The 22,077-nt window shown below is 35.7% G+C and overlaps 1 protein-coding gene across 2 annotated transcripts in view; it reads right to left on the bottom strand.

The window, feature by feature from the left end:
* The window catches only part of RAB6A (RAB6A, member RAS oncogene family), a 118,267-nt gene that overhangs the window by 27,335 nt on the left and 68,855 nt on the right, over positions 1 to 22,077 (bottom strand). For both annotated transcript variants that reach the window (XM_037026280.2, XM_037026279.2), the window contains exon 6: positions 6,996 to 7,089. In XM_037026280.2, coding sequence (XP_036882175.1) covers positions 6,996 to 7,089 — 94 coding nt within the window. The remainder of the gene's footprint in view (positions 1 to 6,995; positions 7,090 to 22,077) is intronic.

Raw genomic sequence — 22,077 nt, 5'->3', positions numbered from 1 at the left:
GCACAAAAGGATAAATTAGGGATAAGGTTAAATATTAGAGAGGCAGAATAGTGTAGCATTAAGAGCACAGATTTTGTAATTAAATAGACCTAGGTTCAAATTCTATCTTGAGCTATAATCTTAAGCAGTTACTTAGCCTCTAAAACTGGTTTCCTATCAGTGAAATGGATATACCTATCTACTTCACGGGAATTCTGCGAGAGCTAAGTGAGATAAACACTTGTTACATTAAGTGGCTCTAACACACCGTATTTAAGTAATTTTGATAAAGTTATATGTAACTTCTATGCCTCAGATTTGCTCTCTAAAATCAGAGCAACAATAGCAGCTGATGTAGAGCATTGTTACACAGACTCACTCTTGTATTCAACAAGTATCTAAGCACTTAGGCAATAAACAAATTTTTTAAAGTCAGTATTTATGACATGGTATTTATACAATGTGTTCTAGGTTTTTTTCTTTAATTTTGAAAAATTGAAGTAATACAATATTACCAATGTTTCAAGTATACAACATAATGATTCAACAGTTATATGCTATGTGGTCTTATGTTATACACTAATTTCTCTTTTTCCTTGGAGTATCCCCTGTATCTATCTAAATCAAATATACTCAAGGATTTAGCTCTGATTATGGTATTTTTAAACAAAGCCTTCCTTCATCTTCCTATTTGTATATCACCTTATTAATTTCTTCAGCAAATATAACTCCGTGTTAGCATTCATTTTACATCCCCATAATTACTATGGATCTTAATGTCTGTAGCATGTACTAAGTACTTATCATATATTACCTATTCTTTATTAGTTTCCATGAGAATGTCATTCTTCTCAACTATGTAAGTGTTGTGAAGTAAAGAACCATATTTTACACAATTTTATATTCTCCAAAGAACTTACAGTGGTCTTGTATACTGTAGGTATTTGGTACCTGAGGATTAAGGTATATTATAGAAGTACATTTTTAAATAAGACCTGCTATGAGCCAGGAACTATTGTAGACATGGGATACAGTGGTATGGAAAAGACACCATCCCTATCAATGCTTTAAGTACACAGGTTTTCTCAGCAGGTAAAAAATAATTTTCACACACAGAACTCTACTGTGGGTATGTACACAAGCTTTCATTAACCTATTAGTGTTTATACCCATCAACTACCACTAATTTCTCATAAAGTCCTCCCCTCTCTTTCAAACAAATACTTTTCTTCTGACAAGCATTGATGATTTTAGAAGTTAAAGATCAAGAAGCGTTTCTGATTTTTCCATTCCCCAGTACTGTAAAACTGAAGAATATAGTAAGAAAGGCAATACCCACACACTTAATATTTCACTAAAAGTCTGTAAGTCTCAGATGACAAGTCAAATGGAACCTTAATCACCTTATTATTACCATTTCCTTCAGCAATTTAAACACCATTTTACTTTCACAAAGGAAGCAGTATTATTACATTTTTAAAAAGAACTTTTAAAATAAGGTGTACATTTTTTCCTTAGGTTGTCTTTTTATGAAATATTGAATGGAAAGAAAAATATTACTTAAATATCCAAATGATGTTACATATTATTTATTCTATTTCTAGCCCTGATAGTTTTATTTAAAAACTACAACAAGATTCTTTAAGACAGAAACAGAACTTCAGGGTTCAGTGCTGAACCAGACTAAATTTAGAGCAAAAGAGTTAAGCACAGAACATTTTTAAATAAGAAAAAGTAGCAGCTCTGAATAAGAGTAAGTTTGTTTTATTTTAAGCCAAAGTTCTTGGGCACTAAGGCCCAATCACATGAACATGGTCAGACATAAAATGAATGCATTAATGAAATCTTTCTGTAATGGAGAAAAACTGAATTAAAATCCCAGGGTTTAAAATTCAATACTAATATTAACGGGAAAATGAATTCAAGTAGCCCCCAAAACCTTGTAACCATTAATAGGTGGCAGTATCTTTTGTTCTTCCTCTTTTCTGTGTCTTAGGGTCAGAGAAAATGCAGAAAGCAGATTTTGCAGAACGTAAGACATCCTGTCCCAGGGCACTACAGAGGAACCGATAAAAAAAAAGCAATTGAATTGGCTCAGTAATGTCTGCTTGGATACTTGGAAGTTGCTCCTTTATGTGTCTGTGGTTATGAACGCCACAGCCTCTCTTCCACGATTTCCCTCTTTAAAAGCCCTAACTGCTTGTGCTTTAGGACAGTGGTCCTTTAAGGCATAAGCCTATCACTCCCTTATTTGATGGCAAATTAATAAACTATTCCTTTCTTTTCCTCAAAATCTTGTCATTGTGTTTTGTGATTTGACTTTGGTAACAAGGACGGGTTTTCAGTAACATTTCCTATAATTATTTAAAAAAACAAAACAACTTCACTGGATATGGCTGGTAATTGTAGGTCTGCTTTTGTTATGTAGCTGCATTCCTATTATGTTAATGTATGTGCGCAATTTAATTAGTAGTTTAAAACCTATACATGCTTATGTTACTCTACAAGAAGATATGTCAAAGAAATAATCAATCTTCCCATGTTTTCTTCTGTCTGCTACTTCTATAACTTTTCTTCTTCCTTCCTAATTACAACCCTTTAGTAGAATTAGTGCCTCATATCGAAAATTACCAAGTATCGTAATTCTTCCAAGTGATAAAGATAACTCAAGACAAATGCTGGGCATAGAAGCCACAGGGCATACATCTGCAAAGAAGTAAAAAGCTAACCTTTTCAAATAATATTTCTTCTCTCTCACTTTACATTTCCCTGTATGGCTCCGGAAGATGACTGGTTAGCCAGAGACAGGTAAGATTCCTCAAGGGAGGAACAACCTAAGATAGGCACAGTTGCAGGGGGGCTATCAGGAGAGAAATCGGGGACCAACAGAGAGGAGGCTTAGAACCTCACCACCCCTGTTTTGAGAGAAATCTTCTGCATCCGTGCCCTTGTCTAGATGGGATTAATACTTAGTCTATAGGCACAGACCTGATCATCTACATTTGCCCTCTTATAGCACTAAATTATGTTTTCTACCTTTATCTTGCATCTACCTACCACTTCAGCATTTTATTTTGAAAAAATAGTAATAACAATAAGGGAGAAATGTGGGATTCACATATAAATCATGTATAAAAAATCAAACAAATAATCATATCTGACTTGATTGCTTATAGTTCATGATGCATGATCAAAACCAAAAGTTTCTGTGATATAACTGCCCTTGCACTGTTCACCATGTAAGAACTTATTCACTATGTAAGACCTTGTTCACCATGTAAGAACTTGTTTGTTATGCTTCAGAAGATTGGAGGCTGTTGAGATATAGACTTGGGGTTGATTAATGACAGTGCATTGAGACCCCTATACAGAATTTTATTGTTGTTAACAACCATTTGATCAATAAATATGAGAGATGCCCTCTCAAAAAAAAAAAACAACAACAATACATGTGAACTTTCGTTACACATATTATAATCCCTTATCTGAGAGAGTGGGGAGGAGTCGTTTAATTAGCAGATTAGCAAAAAAGCCAGAAAACGTCTCTGTACATGGAAAGCAGAACTAGACGGTACCTTTAGTACTGATAAACATGTCTTATATACAGAAAGACTTCTGTGTACCTTCTGGTGAAAAGGCATGATTTTGTCAAATGAGTACAATGCACAATTAATTATCAGTGTTAACTGTGCTTTGCAAAATACATGGCTGAACAAACATACACAATGCTTACTTAACAGGTATGCAAAATTGTTATTCCCAATATTTTCCAAGATAGTGACTGGACTGAAATGTACTTGGTAAATTTCTGAATACCAGCATCATTTCTGAATTACGATTGGCCTGTAACAAAACTCAAAAGGGATGATTATTTCTTTATAATCACTTCAATTGATATGTGTCACTCATTGACCAAATAATTTAACTCAAAAATCCACTTATGTCGATATTAGATAAATAACAACACAGAGAATTCAGGAATAAACTTGCTTCCCATACCAACTAAAACTATGTACATGCTAAATAGTCTCAGCTATTTCTTTTATCAGACTATTTTAATTTTTACCCTCTAAGTTCAACATAGTCTTCAATTTTGGTAATAGTAAAGTAGTTTGTTTAGGACCAATACTCTTACAGACAACCATTACCGCTGGACAAAATATAAAGAACTACTTGAAACTCTCGATATTAAATAAAAAGCAGATATAAACTAGGGTGGATTCAACCCTGAGAAGAAGGGAACCCACACTCACTGGGTAAGACAGAAGTTTATAAAGGTTTCCTTAAGAGCTACTCCTAGACTGGAAATATGGAGTGGCTAGAACTCAAGCAAAAAAACCTACAGTTTTATATACTTGAGGTATGTAGAATGCCAGAGTGACTGTGCTGAGGAAGGTAACTAAAAGGAGGGAGCCAGGAGGAGGAGCTCTAAAACCTACACAAAAAAATTTTTCAACAAATCCTCAGTTGACTCCTTAATGGTACAAATGTTGGCGAAACTCCAAGGAGCCTATCTAAAAGTAATGACTAGAAAGTTGAAAGAAATAGGTAGAGATTTCAGTTACTTCCTGCTCCAGGGATACAGTTTACTTTAAATCCCACCAAGATACAAAAGTTTGATAAACATCTCAGGTAACTGTAAAATCCTGCCATAATAAAACCCAGCATTTTGCTCAGAAAAATAACAGAAGCCATAGTCTCTATATATCATATACAATGTTGAGCATACAACCAAAAATTTCTAAACACATGAAGAAACAGGAAACTCTAACCTAGGATCAAGAGAAAAAGCAAACAGCCAATAGAAATAGATTCTGAGATGACCCGGATGTTGAATTAGCAGACAAGAATTACAAAGCAACTACTATAAATATGTTCAAGGATTTGACCACAATGACTGAACAGGTAAGGAATTCCAACAGAGAAAGGAAAACTTAAAGAAATAAATGAAAAACTAGGATTGAAGTACAATATCTGAAATGATAAATTCACTGAACTTAATAGCAGTTTAGACATGGCAGAAAAGGAATCAGTGAACTTGGAAGACACATTTTAATATTATCCAATATGGAAAAAAAAGAAAAATTCTAATATACTGTGGTACTCCCTGAAAGATGAAAAGTAATGGTTTTTGTGAGTTAACAAGAAAGCTACAACAACAAAAAAAGGCTCTTCTATTCCAAAATTTGAATACAGTAGTTTTGGTCATATTTATATTTAAAAGATAATAAAATCAAGTCAATAGAATCAGGAACTACAGCAAAACAGCATGTTCAGTGATATATCATCTAAATAAGGAGAAATAAAACAGCAAATGGGCTTTGAATTTAGGATAACATTGTTTTGTAAAAGCAATCTCTCTTAATTATCACTGACTAACTCTATGTCTGGATTGGTCAGGTTCTTGGAAAAAATTATGTGCCTAATGATGAAGTTCTAAAGCTGGATAGGGTGTTAGTTACATAATGCTGTAAATTCACTAAAAATAACTGAATCACACACTTAAAATAAGTGAAGTTTGTGGTATGTAATTTATACTTCAATAAAGCTTTTAAAAAGTATGTGCTTATAAAATAGTAAATGAATGACATACCCTGTTTTCTCAATGCTAGGCGTTATCTAAACTTTGAAGCAACGAAATATCTGGGCATACTAGCTATTAGCTATCACTACTGTCCACTGTATACTAATGATTTTAAAGCCTCCGAACCTATGAGACCACTTAGGCTCAGAACTAGGGGGTCACAACAATTCCTTCTTTAGACCAGCCTAAAAAGATGTCCTGGAGAAGGCCACACTTTGACTTGTAAGCAACAGACTCACATCCTTATCAAAATAGAGAAAGCACAGTTTAGTAAGCAAGGTGAAGCTACCCACTGCTTTGTCTTAAACAGGGACATATGATAATATTGTGGTAACTTTTATTACTCAAATTTTTAAGGCTAGACAGTTTGTCAATTTGCTCCTTTGGGTTCAGTTGCTTATCACTAAATTCCATAAACATTGGTAGATTCTGGGAATACATAATTTTGATGAGAGATATTTTCAGCAAAATGTGATAAGTTCTACAGCGGTGTTTTTATAGGGATCAAGAGTCTGTGAAACACAAAGAATAATTAATATTAAATGAAATACCTGGAGGTATTGTAGAGAATGTCAGAGAAAATGTCTCTGAAGACGTGGTATCTAAACTGAAACTTAAAAGGATGAGTAGGTTTCAGTCAGGAAAAAAGAAAATGAGTATTCTAAGTAAAGAGAACAACAACAGTATGAATGACTATATGAAGCAATGAAACAGTAAGCTGAGAGGGAATTAGTAATAATTCAATATTACTTAAATAAGGCAAAAACAGATGGGAAATAAAGTGCTAAAAATTCAAATATATTTTCATAAAGCTCTACTTATTAGTTTAAAGGATTTTGTTTTAGTCCTCTATCAATCACCTAGAATTTTAAAAATAATTTATTGGTTTGTAAATCACAAATCTGGGACCACTACTCTATATGATATGCAGCGCTGAAGCAGGTGAGTTTTTGATCACCCCATCTTTTGGAAAACAGTTTAATAATGTGAGGTCTCCCTATATTTTCTTGCCCCCCAAAATATTACTCTTATAAACACTGTTGAAACAGCAGCAGTTTATTAAAGATAAAGTAATCAGAATGCACTTTCATAACAAGCAAAATGTCATTCATGACAGCATTTGCCCTCCTTTATCATCAACCTCTTAAAATAAGGAAAATTTACCTTGAAACAATGCAGTAGGGATACAGGAGAATTTACAACCTTCCAATCACACAGTCTTGCAATCATAACGAAATAGTTGTCCTGTACATGGTCTGAAAAATTTGGAAAGTCTTTTTCCAAAAACTGTGCCACATTTATATTTTACTTTTGAATTACATGTTGCTGGTTTGTGAGGGCTGCTATTGCTATCTGGAACAAAATCTTAAACTAGAAAATAGAATATTCACACACTTCTTTCATACTACATTTTTTGAAACTGAACACTTACCTGTTTTACATTGTATCCTGCTTTTGCACTAGTTTCAATAAACATAACATTCAGCTCTTTGGCTTTCCTCTCTCCCTCCTCAATTGACACTTGCCTGTAGAAAAACAAAGACAAATTTTTCATTTTTGAAGATGTTATTACAAAGATTATAAACAAGGTTCTGAAAATAACTTTTCTTAATGCTGGTCACACAGGCAAGGCTAATTCATCAAGATGTAGTAAGTACACTTAAAATTTGTGCACTTCCATCTTTATACCTAATAGGGTTTTCAAAGGCATTTTTTAATGGTTTGCTTTTACTTGGCTGAGTTCATTCTACAATTTTTTTTTCATAAACACATTTTTCCTTTATTCTGATACCCAAACAAGTTTTTCAAAGTGTATATGGCTTAAAATTTAGATTTATCTTTTTCCTCTTACAGAGAGGCCTTGGTGCATGCAAACTAGAGAAATTTTCAGCTAACACTCACTTTCTCCCCAATTAGAACTCATGTGTCAAAATAGGAGTATTATTTACTTAGCCTTTCTCAGCTTTAGAGAATGAAGAGTTTTCTCTGGCTTATTTCATCTGTCAAATGATCTGTCCACTTAACGGGGTAAGCCTAAATTTTATACTTCAGTGCCTCTCATAGATTAACAATTACCTGAGTCTACCATTCAAAAGTAAATTCAGTTTACTGAGTTACAGTTATTCCAGGTAACAAAGTACCAACTTTCCAAGTATTTGAAAATATAATTATATTGGTATTCCACACTTAAAGCTAGTTTCCTTTTTTACTCCCTCTTGCTATTATTTTTAATAAGTGCCCCTTAGTGGAGGCCAGGTGTGCAATCCTCAAACTGTGGAAGTTTTCATTCCCAGAACAGGGTCTGTTCCTCTTCAGAGTTTATGGGGCTACATAAGCTAGGGCTCTGAAGCTTGAGTCAGAAAATGACTGCAATGGACTGCAAAAGAACTGAAAACATCTTGCTAGGTCTCTGAAGAGTCTGCTAGTGGTTTCTGCAGTTTTTCTTTTTGGTGTACTTTTTATTTTATTTTATTATTTTTTTATTTTTGGTATCATTAATATACAGTAACATGAGCAACATTGTGGTCACTAGATTCTCCCCATTATCAAGTTCCCACCACACACCCCATTACAGTCACTGTCCATCAGCAGAATAAGATGCTATAGAGTCACTACTTGTCTTCTCTGTGCCATATTGCCATACCCGTGCCGCCCCTCTACATTATGTGTCTTAATGGTAATGCCCCTTATTCCCCTTATCCTTCCCTTCCCACCCACTGCCTCCAGTCCTTTTCCCTTTGGCAACTGTTAGTCCATTCTTGGGTTCTGTGAGTCTGCTGCTGTTTTGTTCCTTCAGTTTTTGCTTTGTTCTTATGCTCCACAGATGAGTGAAATCATTTGATACTTGTCTGTCTCCACCTGCCTTATTTCACTGAGCATAATACCCTCTAGCTCCATCCATGTTGTTGCAAATGGTAGGATTTGTTTTCTTCTTATGGCTGAATAATACTCTATTGTGTATATGTACCACCTCTTCTTTATCCATTCATCTACTGATGGACACTTAGATTGCTTTCATTTCTTGGCTATTGTAAATAGTGCTGTGATAAACATAGTGGTGCATCCGTCTTTTTCAAACTTGGAACCTGTATTCTTAGGGTAAATTCCTAGGAGTGGAATTCCTGGGTCAAATGGTTTTTCTATTTTGAGTTTTTTGAGGAACCTCCATACTGCTTTCCACAGTGGTTGGTTCCCCTTTCTCCGCATCCTTGCCAGCATTTGTTGTTCCTAGTCTTTTCTATGTTGGCCATCCTAACTGGTGTGAGGTGATATCTCATTGTGGTTTTAATTTACATTTTTCTGATGATTAGCAATGTGGAGCATCTTTTCACGTGCCTGTTGGTCATCTGAATTTCTTCTTTGGAGAAGTGTCTGTTCAGATCCTCTGCCCATTTTTAAATAGGGTTATTTGCTTTCTGGGTGTTGAAGCGTGTGAGTTCTTTATATTTTTTGGATGTTAACCCCTTGTCAGATATGTCATTTGCAAATATATTCTCCCATACTATAGGATGCCTTTTTGTTCTGCTGATGGTGTCCTTTGCTGTACAGAAGCTGTTAAGCATGATGTAGTCCATTTGTTCATTTTTGGTATTGTTTCCCTTGCCCAAGGAGATGCATTCAGGAAAAAGTTGCTCATGTTTATATTCAAGAGATTTTTGCCTATTGTTTACTTCTAAGAGTTTTATAGTTTCATGACTTACATTCAGGTCTTCGATCCATTTTGAGTTTACTTTTGTGTATGGGGTTAGACAATAATCCAGCTTCATTCTCTTGCATGTAGCTGTCCAGTTTTGCCAACACCAACTGTTGAAGAGACTGTCATTTCCCCAGTGTATAACCATGGCTCCTTTATTGTATATTAATTGACCATATATGCTTGGGTTTATATCTGGGCTCTGTAGTCTGTTTCATTGATCTATGGGTCTGTTCTTTATTTTATTTTATTTGGTATCATTAATCTACAATTACATGAGGAACATTATGTTTTCTAGACTCCCCCCATCACCAAGTCCCCCCAACATACCCCATTACAGTCACTGTTATGGGTCTGTTCTTGTGCCAGTACCAAATTGTCTTCATTACTGTGGCTTTGTAGTAGAGCTTGAAGTCAGGGAGCGTAATCCCCCATCCTTTAATTTTTTTATTTGTAAAAACTTAGTAGCCTATTATTTAAAAATATTAGGTCATAAGCATTTTGCCTTATAATGAAAAACTTTGGTAAAATAATTTTTTATGGATAGACTGTCTATTTGCTACTGCAATTTATGTAACCATTCCCAAATTGTTAGAAATCTAAGTTGTTTTCAAATTCTACACTACTGTGAAAAATGCTGCTATAAATATTTTTGTGCTTAATATTTTTGTGGTGCAGATTATTTCCTCAGGTTGAAAGTAGTTAGTCAAAAGACGTGTGTGTTAAAACCTCTTGATACATAGTATTAATAATACTTCTTTTACAGGGCATTTTGTGATGCATTATAATTAGCAGTATGTCCCAAATTGTGAGCTCTTCAAGTCCAAGATTATCTTATCTTGGTTTTCTAGTGGCTAGCTGGCATTTAAGTGCTCAATAAACATGCAAATATCCTCATTCAATAGACATAAAAGTATCAGCAGACAAACAGTGCTTCCTACAACACAGAAAACTGAATCAATATAAGAGAATCTCTACAAGCTCCCACCACGTCTACCCACCAATCTACCTATGTGTGTACCCTTACATCTACCTCTAGTCTTGTTACTATGGAGGGACTGTCCTTACTCCTCAACCTTACACTTATATCACTCTTTTTGTCTGCAAGAAGATATTATTTTAGAAATTCTTCTCTCTAAAAACAAGGACATTCTCTTACATAACAATCCAACCATTAATGTTTTACTACACATGCTTGTTCTATACCCTCATTCTCTATTTATGTGTGTGTGTAAATTCTTAAAAACACAATTCTTTCCCTTAACAATTTGATGGTAAGCTGACAATCTGCAGGCCTTTACCCTAAATAATTCAGCAGTGTGAATTTCCTAAAAGCACTTCTGTCAGATGCCCTAAAACTTATTCCTTGGGTATCTTCTCCATCTACAATTACTCCCTTGGCAATGTCATACAGTACTGTGGTGTTAAATACCATCAATACATCAGGGAAATGCAAATTAAGACCACAATAAGACCTCACATCAGTTAGGAATGTCAACATCCAAAAGACAAGAAACAACAAATGCTGGCAGGGATGCAGAGAAAGGGGAACACTCATAGAAATAGCATTTGACCCAGTAATTCCACTTCTAGGAGTACACATTAAGAAAACAAGATCCCTGATTCAAAAAGACATATGCATCCACATGTTTACTGCTGCACCATTTGCAATAGCCAAGACATGGAAATGACCCAAGTGTCCATCAAAAGACAAATGGATAGAGAAGATGAGGTACATATACACAATGGAATAGTATTTAGCCATAAAAAGAAAAGAAATCCTGCCACTTGCAACAACATTGATAGATCTAGAAGGTATTATGCTTAGTGAAATAAGTCAGGCGAAGACAGACAAATACCAATAACTTCACTCATTTGTGGAATCTAAAAACAAAGCAAAAGTGAAGGAATAAAATAACAGCAGACTCAGACACAAAGAAGGGACCAGCAGTTACTAAAGGGGAGGGGTTCGAGAGGGTGGGTGGGAAGGTAGAAGGGGATTATAATTCACAATCACAATATAGGCAGGTCATGGGAATGGCGGTACAGAACAGAAAAGACAAGAAATGACTCTATAACATCTTACTATGCTGAAAAACAGTGATCACCAAAGAGGGGGTGAGGACTTGATAATACAGGTGAATGATGAAACCACAGGGCTACTTATATGAAACCATCATAAGATCATGTCAGCTATACTTTAATAAATCAAAATTTAAAAAGGAAAATACATACATATATACATGCATACACACCATATATATACTGATGACTCCCAAATACATCTAAACTGGACCACTGCTCTGAACTCTAGGCACATGACATCCAAGTGCCTACCTGAGAGCTAATTAGATATTAGGTATCCTATAATAGCCATTCTAATTTAAAATGACCAAAATTGAAGTCATGATATTCCATTCCAAATGATCTCTTCATAGTCTCTCCTATCTCAGTTATTGACACCTAGGCCAAAAATCTAGGTGTCATCTTCTCCTCCTCCTCCCACACCTCATATTTCATCCATCAATATGTATTCCATCCACTATATCAGTATATACTAACAGTTCTATCTTCAAAATAAATCTAAATTTGATCACCACACAAGCTACCACTATTCCAGTCAAACTCATCATGTCTTGCATATATTACTCTGGGTTAATGTTCACTTTTACCTTTATGTATTTCCAACAGAGCAGTGATCTATAAAACGTTATTACTCAGCTCAAACCCTCCACTCTTCTTCAGAAAGTCTTTACTTTGCCCTATGTGACTTGGCCTTCATTATCTTTTTTTTTCTTAAAGCCTAGTACTCTTTCCACCATTCTCTATACCAGCTACATAGGTCTCCTTGTCCTTCTTCAAAGAAGCCAAGTGTATTCCTAAGTCAGAGACTGAGCATTTTGAGTCATCTATCTGCCTAGGACCAAACCTCCTCAAAATATCTGCACAATTAACTCCCTTACATAGACGTGTCTTTACTCAAAAGTCAACAGTCATCTTCTCAGTGAGGTCTTCCACTGCTATCTCATCTCGTATTTCAAACTCACTCTTGACATTTCATATTCTCTTTCCCTGCTTTATTTTTTACCTTTAGCATGTACTACAATCAAACATACTATGTATTTTTTTAACTTATTTATTGTGTGGTTCATTCTCTGGAATAAAAGCTCCATGAAAACTTGTGTTTTTTGTTCACTATTCTAGAGTAGCATCCTCTGAAACAAAGTGATATGCAATAAATACTTCTTGAATAAAGATTATTTGTCTGTGAACCCTACATGTGAAGTATTCCACGCAGAAATTATTCCTAGTTTTAGGATAAGTCACTCTAATGAAATGGTCTCACATTAAATAGTTGAAACATATACTCTATACTCTGGTATCCATCCAACGTTTTACAAAAAAAAAAAAATCTGAAAGAAAGTGATGAGACATTTAACTTTGTAATGTTTTTTTATTGAAGTTTTTTATTGAATACAATCTTATATTGGTTTCAAGTATATACAACACAGTGGTTCCACACTTAACCATATTATTAAACCCTCACATCCACTAGTACGGTTACTCTGTCGACATAGGAAGATGTTGGCTATATTCTCCATGCTGTACTACCATCCCCATTACCAACTTACATTATGACTGAGAATTTTTGTGCCCTTTTATCCCCGTCCCCTCCCCCACATCAATCCCACCCCCACCCCCATTATAACCACCAGTCACTTCTCGGTGTCTGTGAGTCTATCTATGGCTATTTCATTCATTTTGTTTTAATATTCCACAGATAAGCGTAATTATATGGCATTCGTCTTTCTCCGCCTGGCTTATTTAACTTAGCATAATACCATGTAGATCCATCCATGTTCTTGCAAATGGCAGTATTTCATTTTCTATGGCTCACTAATATTCCATTGTGTATATGTACCTCTTCTTTATCCATTCATCTATTGATGGACACTTCGATTGCTTCCATGACTTGGCTATTATAAATAATGCGGCACTGAACATGGAATGCATGTATCTTTTTGTATCAGGGGTTTTGTTTTCTTCTGGTAAATTCCTAGAAGTGCAATTACTAAGTAGTATGATATTTCTATTTTTAGTTTTATAAAGGCCCTCCACAGTGGCTGCACCAAATGACATTCCCACCAACAGTGTAGGAGGGTTCCCATTTCTCTGTACCTTTGCCTACACTTTTTATTTCTTATCTTTTGGACAGCAGCCACTCTATAGGTATGAGGTAATATATCACTGTGGTTCTGATTTACATTTCCCTGATGATTAGCAATGTGGAGCATCTTTTCATGTGTTTGTTAGCCAACAGTATTTCTTTGGAGAAATGTCTGTTCAGATCCTCCTCCCATTTTTTAATTGGGCTGCTTTTTGGTGTTGAGGACTACAAGCTCTTTATATATTTGGGTGTTAACTCCTTATCAGATAAATCATTTACAAATATATTCTCCAATACTGTAGTATGTGTTTTTTTTCTGCTGATGGTGCCTTTGCTGTACAGAAGCTTTTTAGTTAGATGAGTCTCACTTGTCCACTTTTTAGTTTGTTTCCCTTGTCTGAAGAGATGTGTCTGCAGAAAAACTGCTCAGGCTTATGTCCAAGAGATTTTTGCCTATGTTTTATTCTAAGAGGTTTATGCTTTCATGTCTTACATTTAGGTCTTTGATCCATTTTGAGTTTACTTTTGTATATGGAGTTAGATAATAATCCATTTTCATTCTCTTGCATGTAGCTGTCCAATTTTCCCAAAACTGGTTACCAAAGACGTTGTCTTTTCTCCATTGTATAGTCATGGGTCTTTTACAATACATTAATGGAGCATATATGCATGGATTTATATCTGGGCTCTCTATTCTGTTCTACTGATTTGTGGGTGTGTTCTTTTTTTGTTGTTGATTTTTTTTATTGAAGTATAGTTGATATACAGTATTATATTGGTTTCAAGTATACAAGGGCGAACTTGTTTTTTATGCCTAGTTATTTTTATTTATTTTTTATTTTCTGGTATCATTAATCTACAATTACATGAAGGACACTATGTTTACCCCCTCCTTCACCAAGTCCCCCCTACATACACCTCCACAGTCACTATCCATCAGCATAGTAAGATGCTGTAGAATCACTACTTGTCTTCTCTGTGTTGCACAGCCCTCCCTGTGCCCCCCACACACTGCAAATGATAATCATAATGTCCCCTTTTTTCCCCCGCCCTTATCCCTCCCTTCCCATCCATCCTCCCCAGTCCCTTTCCTTTGGTAACTGTTAGTCCATTATTGGGTTCTGTGATTCCTGCTGTTTTGTTCCTTCAGTTTTCCTTTGTTCGTAAATTCCACATATGACTGAAATCATTTGGTACTTGTCTTTCTCCACCTGGCTTATTTCACTGAGCATAATACCCTCTAGCTCCATCCTAGGAATGGTAGGATCTGTTTATTTTCTTATGACTGAGTAATATTCCATTGTGTATATGAACCCCATCTTCTTTATCCATTCATTTACTGATGGACATTTAGGTTGCTTCCGTATCTTGGCTATTGTAAATAGTGCAGCAATAAACAGGGGTTCATCTGTCTTTTTCAAACTGGAGTGCTGCATTCTTAGGGTAAATTCCTAGAAGTGGAATTCCTGGGTCAAATGATATTTCTATTTTGAGCATTCTGAAGAACCTCCATACTGCTTTTCACAATGGTTGAACTAATTTACATTCCCACCAGCAGTGCAGGAGGGTTCCTCTTTCTCCACAACCTCACCAACATTTGTTGCTGTTTGTCTTTTGGATGGTGGCCATCCTTACTGGTGTGAGGTGATATCTCATTGTGGTTTTAATTTGCAGTTCTCTGATGAGAAGCGATGTGGAGCATCTTTTCATGTGTCTGTTAGCCATATGAATTTCTTCTTTAGAGAACTGTCTATTCAGCTTCTCTGCCCATTTTTTAATTCATTACTTGCTTTTTGTTTGTTGAGGTACATGAGCTCTTTATATATTTTGGATGTCAACCCTTTATCAGATCTCTCATTTATGAATATATTCTCCCATACTGTAGGATACCTTTTTGTTCTATTGATGGTGTCCTTTGCTGTACAGAAGCTTTTCAGCTTGATGTAGTTCCTTCTTCATTTTTGCTTTTGTTACTCTTGCCCGGGGAGATATGTTCAAGAAGAGGTCACCCATGTTTATGTCTAAGAGATTTCTGCCTACGTTTTTTCTGAGTATTATGGTTTCATGACTTACGTTCAAGTCTGATCCATTTCAAATTTGCTTTTGTGTATAGGCTTAGACAGTGATCCAGTTTCATTCTCTTACATGTAGCTGTCCAGTTTTGCCAGCACCATCTGTTGAAGAGACTGTCATTTCCCCCATTGTATGTCCATGGCTCCTTTATCGAATATTAATTGACCACATATGTTTGGGCATTGGTTTGTGGCTCTGTTCTTGTGCCAGTAACAAATTGTCTTGATTACTGTGGATTTGTAGTAGAGCTTGAAGTTAGGGAGAGAGATCCCCCCCACTTTATTTTCCTTCTCAGGATTGCTTTAGCTATTCGGGGTCTTTGAGGTTTCCATATGAATTTTTGAACTATTTGTTTCAGTTCATTGAAGAATGCTGTTGGTAATTTGATAGGGATTGCATCGAATCTGTATATTGTTTTAGGCACAATGGCCATTTTGACAATATTAATTCTTCCTAGCCAGGAGCATGGGATGAGTTTCCATTTGTTAGTGACCTCTTTAATTTCTCTTAAGAGTGTCTTATAGTTCTCAGGGTATAGGTCTTTCACTTCCTTGGTTAGGTTTATTCCTAGGTATTTTATTTTTTTTGATGCACTTGTGAATGGAATTGTTTTCCTGATTTCTCTATTAGTTCATTGTTAGTGTATAGGTAAGCCACAGATTTGTGTGTGTTAATTTTGTATCCTGCAACTTTGCTGAATTACGATATTAGTTCTAGTAGTTTTACAGTGGAGTCTTTAGGGTTTTTTATGTACAATATCATGTCATCTGCAAATAGTGACAGTTTGACTTCTTCTTTACCAATCTGGATTCCTTGTATTTCTTACTTTTGTCTAATAGCCGTGGCTAGGACCTCCAGTACTATGTTAAATAACAGTGGGGAGAGTGGGCATCCCTGTCTTGTTCCCAATCTCAGAGGAAAAGCTTTAAGCTTCTCACTGTTCAGTATGATGTTGGCTGTGGGTTTATCATATATGGCCTTTATTATGTTGAGATACTTGCCCTCTATATCCATTTTGTTGAGTTTTTATCAGGAATGGATGTTGAATTTTGTTGAATGCTTTTTCAGCATCTATGGAGATGATTGTGTGGTTTTTGTCCTTTTTTTGATGTGGTGGATGATGTTGATGAATTTTCGAATGTTGCACCATCGTTGCATCCCTGGAATGAATCCCACTTGGTCATGGTGTACGATCCTTTTGATGTATTTTTGAATTCGGTCTGCTAATATTTTGTTGAGTATTTTTGCATCTACGTTCATCAGGGACATTGGTCTCTAGTTTTCTTTTTTGGTGGGGTCTTTGCCTGGTTTTGGTATTAGGGTGATGTTGGCTTCATAGAATGAATTTGGGAGTATTCCCTCCTCTTCTATTTTTGGAAAACTTTAAGGAGAATGAGTATTATGTCTTCTCTGTATGTCTGATAAAATTCTGAGGTAAATTCATCTGGCCCGGGGATTTTGTTCTTGGGTAGTTTTTTGATTACTGCTTCAATTTCTTTGCTGTTAATTGGTCTGTTTAGATTTTCTGTTTCTTTCTGGGTCAGTCTTGGAAGGTTGTATTTTTCTAGGAAGTTGTCCATTTCTCCTAGGCTTTCCAACATGTTAGCATATAGGTTTTCATAGCATCCTCTAATAATTCTTTGTATTTCTGTGGGGTCCATCGTGATTTTTCCTTTCTTGTTTCTGATTCTGTTGATATGTGTTGATTCTCTTTTTCTCATAATAAGTTTGGCTAGAGGCTTATCTATTTTGTTTATTCTCTCGAAGAACCAGCTCTTGGTTTCATTGATTTTTTCTATTGTTTTGTTCTTCTCAATTTTATTTATTTCTTCTCTGATCTTTATTACGTCCCTCGTTCTGCTGACCTTAGGTCTCATTTGTTTTTCTTTTTCCAATTTCGATAATTGTAACATTAGACTATTCATTTGGGATTGTTCTTCCCTCTTTAAATATGCCTGGATTGCTATATATTTTTCTCTTAAAACTGATTTTGCTGTGTCCCACAGTAGTTGGGGCTTTGTGTTGTTGTTGTCATTTGTTTCCATATATTGCTGGATCCCCACTTTAATTTGGTCCTTGATCCATTGATTATTTAGGAGCATGTTCTTAAGCCTCCATGTGTTTGTGAGCCTTTTGCTTTCTTCATACAATTTAGTTCTAGTTTTATACCGTTGTGGTCTGAGAAGTTGGTTGGTAGGAGTTCAATCTTTTGGAATTTACTGAGGCTCTTTTTGTGGCCTAGTATGTGGTCTATTCTAGAGAATGTTCCATGTGCACTTGAGAAGAATATGTATGCTGTTGCTTTTGGATGTATAGTTCTATAGATGTCTATTAGGTCCATCTGTTCTAGTGTGCTGTTCAGTGCCTCCGTGTCCTTACGTATTTTCTGTCCAGTGGATCTATCATTTGGGGTGAGTGGCGTGTTGAAGTCTCCCAAAAGGAATGCATTGCATTCTATTTTCTCCTTTAATTCTTTTGGTATTTGTTTCACATATGTTGGTGCTCCTGCATTGGGTGCATATATATTTATAATGGTTATATCCTCCTGTTGGACTGACCCCTTTATGATTATGTAATGTCCTTCTTTATCTCTTGTTACTTTCTTTGTTTTGAAGTCTATTTTGTCTGATACTAGTGTTGCAACACCTGCTTTTTTCTCCCTGTTGTTTGTGTGAAAGATCTTTTTCCATCCCTTGTCTTTTAATCTGTGCTTGTCTTTGGGTTTGATGTGAGTCTCTTGTAATCAGCATATAGGTGGGTCTTGCCTTTTTATCCGTTCTATTACTGTGTCTTTTGATTGGTGCATTAAGTCCATTACATTTAGGGTGATTATTGAAAGATATGTACTTGTTGCCATTGCAGGCTAAGTTAGTGACTACCAGAGGTTCAAGGTTAGCTTCTTTAGTATCTTACTGTCTAACTTAACTCGCGTATTGAGCTATTATAAACACGGTCTGATGATTCTTTATTCTCTCCCTTTTTATTCCTCCCCCTCCATTCTTCATATGTTGGGTGTTTTGTTCTGTGCTCCTTTTAGGAGTGTTCCCATCTAGAGCAGTCCCTCTAAGATACCCTGTAGAGATGGTTTGTGGGAGGCAAATTCTCTCAACTTTTGCTTGTCTGGGAATTGTTTAATCCCTCATTCATATTTAAATGATAATTGTGCTGGATACGGTGTTCTTGGTTCATGGCCCTTCTGTTTCATTGCATTAAATATATCATGCCATTCTCTTCTGGCCTGTAAGTTTCTGTTGAGAAGTCTGATGATAGCCTGATGGGGTTTCCTTTGTAGGTGACCTTTTTTTTCTCTCTGGCTGCCTTTAATACTCTGTCCTTGTCTTTGATCTTTGCCATTTTAATTATTATGTGTCTTGGTGTTGCTCTCCTTGGGTCCCTTGTCATGGGAGTTCTGTGTGCTTGTGTGGTCTGAGAGGCCATTTCCTCCCCCAGTTTGGGGAAGTTTTCAGCAATTATTCTTCAAAGACTTTCTATCCCTTTTTCTCTCTCTCCTTCTTCTGGTACCCCTATAATGTGGATATTGTTCCATTTTGATTGGTCACACAGTTCTCTTAATATTGTTTCATTCCTGGAGATCCTTCTATCTCTCTCTCTGCGTCAGCTTCTCTGCGTTCCTGTTCTCTGATTTCTACTCCATTAATGGCCTCTTGCATCTCGTCCATTCTGCTTTGAAGTCCCTCCAGAGATTGTTTTATTTCTGTATTCTCCCTCCTTAGTTCTTGCATATTTCTCTGCAAGTCCATCACCATGGTATGACTTCTGTTTTGAATACTTTTTCAGGAAGATTGGTTCAATCTATCTCCCCTGATTCCTTCTCAGGGTAGGATGTGGAAGATGTTTGGGTTAGTCTGGTCTGGATCAAATTTTTTCGCCTTTTCATGTTGATAGTTGCAGTGGTATGCTGTTGACTCATCTGTCAGCTGGGAGAACGAAGACCCTTTCCACTTGCTCCTGGCCTTTCTTTACTGGGACAATGGCAACCCCTAGGGGCTTGTGTTGGGCAGTTGCCCGTAGACTGGGTCTCTGTTTCTTGCCCGGCCGCTATGGAGGAAGTTCCCTTGCAGTGGGCATGGCCAGCCTCAGGCTCCTGCTCCCCTTCACCAGGCGCTGGGTTCTCACAGGTGTGGATGTAGTCTGGCTATTGTCCTGTATCTTCTGGTCTCTTTTTTGGGGATAGTAGTATTTGTTGTATTTTCAAAAATATATATGTTTTTGGGAGGAGATTCCCACTGTCCTACTCACGCCACCATCTTGGCTCCACCCTCTTGTGGGTGTCTTCTCGTACTAGTACCAAACTGTTTTGATTACTGTAGCTTTGTAGTAGAGCTTGAAGTCAGGGAGCATAATACCCGCAGCTTTGTTTTTCTTTCTCAAGATTGTTTTGGCTATTCAGGGTCTCTTGTGGTTCCATACAAATAACTATTTTTTCTAGAGTTCACTGACAAATGTTGGTATTTTGATAGAGACTGCACTGAATCTGTAAATTGCTTTGGGTAGGATGGCCATTTTGACAATAATAATTCTTCCTATCCATGAGCATGGGGTAGATTTCCATTTATTTGTGTCTTTTCTAATTTCTCTCATGATTATCTTATAGTATTCAGAGTACAGGTCTTTCATCTCCTTGGGTAGGTTTACTTCTAGGTATTTTATTCTTTTGGATGCAATTGTAAATGGAATTGTTTTCCTGATTCCTCTTTCTTCTAGTTCATTGTTTGAAATGTTTTTATTAAGACTTTTTCTTCTAATTATAAAATTATCAAATTTTTAAAAAATAATCAACAACAAAGTCCTCCATAAATCCATTCCCTTACCAAAATAACTATAGTTAAACTCCATGTAGGCTTATGCAGATAATTTTTTAGTATTACACATAATGTTGCAATAAACATTCTTGCATGTTCATCTTTTCACATTTCTGTAGGTATATCTGTGGAAGAAATTACTGAGGTGGATGGCATCAATGAGTATTTTAACTTGCAATATTGTTAAACTGTTTGGTCCCCCAAACTGCACTAGTTACATTTTTAGTGTATGAGAATGTGTATGAGAATTCTTATATATTCAGACTTTTGACAGCACTGTGCATCATCAATCTTCTAAATGAATAATCTAAATGGTAAATATGATCTTATGTGTGTTCACACCTATCAATCTTTCCTTTTATGCCTTCAGAGTTTCACGTCATGCTTGTAAAAGGTCACCCACTACCAAGATTTTCTATTAATTCTTTTTAATAAAAAATTTAAGTCATTTACTCATTTTAAAACTATTTTAGTGGCATGAACAAGGCTCTAATTCTCTTAAATGTGAATAGCTGAAGGGTGATATTCTGGCAAAAATTACTGAGAAAGATGGTAATTCCAAAGCAACGGACAAGTATTACCTTAAAGAAAATACTGTAAATATAATTTAGGTAAGTTTCTAGCATTTGTGTACTCAACTGAAATATTACTCAATAAAAGAACCAATGTTCTAAGCATCTTTTTAGATAACTGGCAATAAAGGAAAACAATTCAGGTATACAGTTTTTCTATTTAAAAATGAAGGTATCTAGGGACTCTCTATTAGAAGAATATATACCTATATAGTTTTCAAGTAGTCATATTGGAGATCAATAAAATGATGAAAATTATTATGATAGCAATTAATGTCCAAAAATTTAGTTTCATAAAGAAAAGATGAGATCATACTGAGTTTACTTTTAAATTAAGAAAAATTTTTGTCACTCTACTACCAATTCCAAATGAGGTACCTTGGGCAGAAATGGGCCTAACATTTCCACAACTCCTTGAATATACTGAATTTTTTTGCAGTATTTCAATTAATAGCAAAAGTTCATTACCCAAACTTCAATATCCAACTCATGAATAAGCAAATAATAAATAGTAAAAGCTTCTACTATTAACTAAAATGGTCAAAACTACATAAGGCAGAAAGACTATCCTGTACATCACTTAGGAATACTGATAGCAGATAGTTAAGCCAGGGGCTCTACAGTGAATATTAATACATTTTGCATCCAGTGAGTTGAATATGCCTTGCTCATTTGACTAAGGTATCACAATCAAGCTATTCAATTCAACTCCAGAGTCTGGCTCAGTGATACAATTAAATAAAAATAAAAAATAAAAAAAAAAAAGGAAAGAAAAACTACACCACTGAATTATAATGAGTATTTATAAGAAAAGTATCAAAGGGCGTACATTTAATTACTATGAATAATTTTTAAAGACAGGATTTGTTTTTAAAAATATTTTGTTCTCCTCCTACACTGCTGGTGGGAATGTAAATTAGTTCAACCATTGTGGAAAGCAGTATGGAGGTTCATCAAAATGCTCAAAACAGACCTACCATTTGACCCAGGAATTACACTCCTAGGAATTTACCCTAAGAACGCAGCAATCAAGTTTGAGAAAGACAGATGCACCCCTATGTTTATCGCAGCACTATTTACAACAGCCAAGAATTGGAAGCAACCTAAATGTCCATCGGTAGATGAATGGATAAAGAAGATGTGGTACATATACACAACGGAATACTACTCAGCCATAAGAAGTG

Source organism: Manis javanica, chromosome 11 (genome assembly GCF_040802235.1).
Source record: "Manis javanica isolate MJ-LG chromosome 11, MJ_LKY, whole genome shotgun sequence".
NCBI classification, from domain to species: Eukaryota; Metazoa; Chordata; class Mammalia; order Pholidota; family Manidae; genus Manis; species Manis javanica.
Note: the sequence above shows the minus strand (reverse complement) of the source record. Positions and strands in the feature narration are given on the sequence as shown.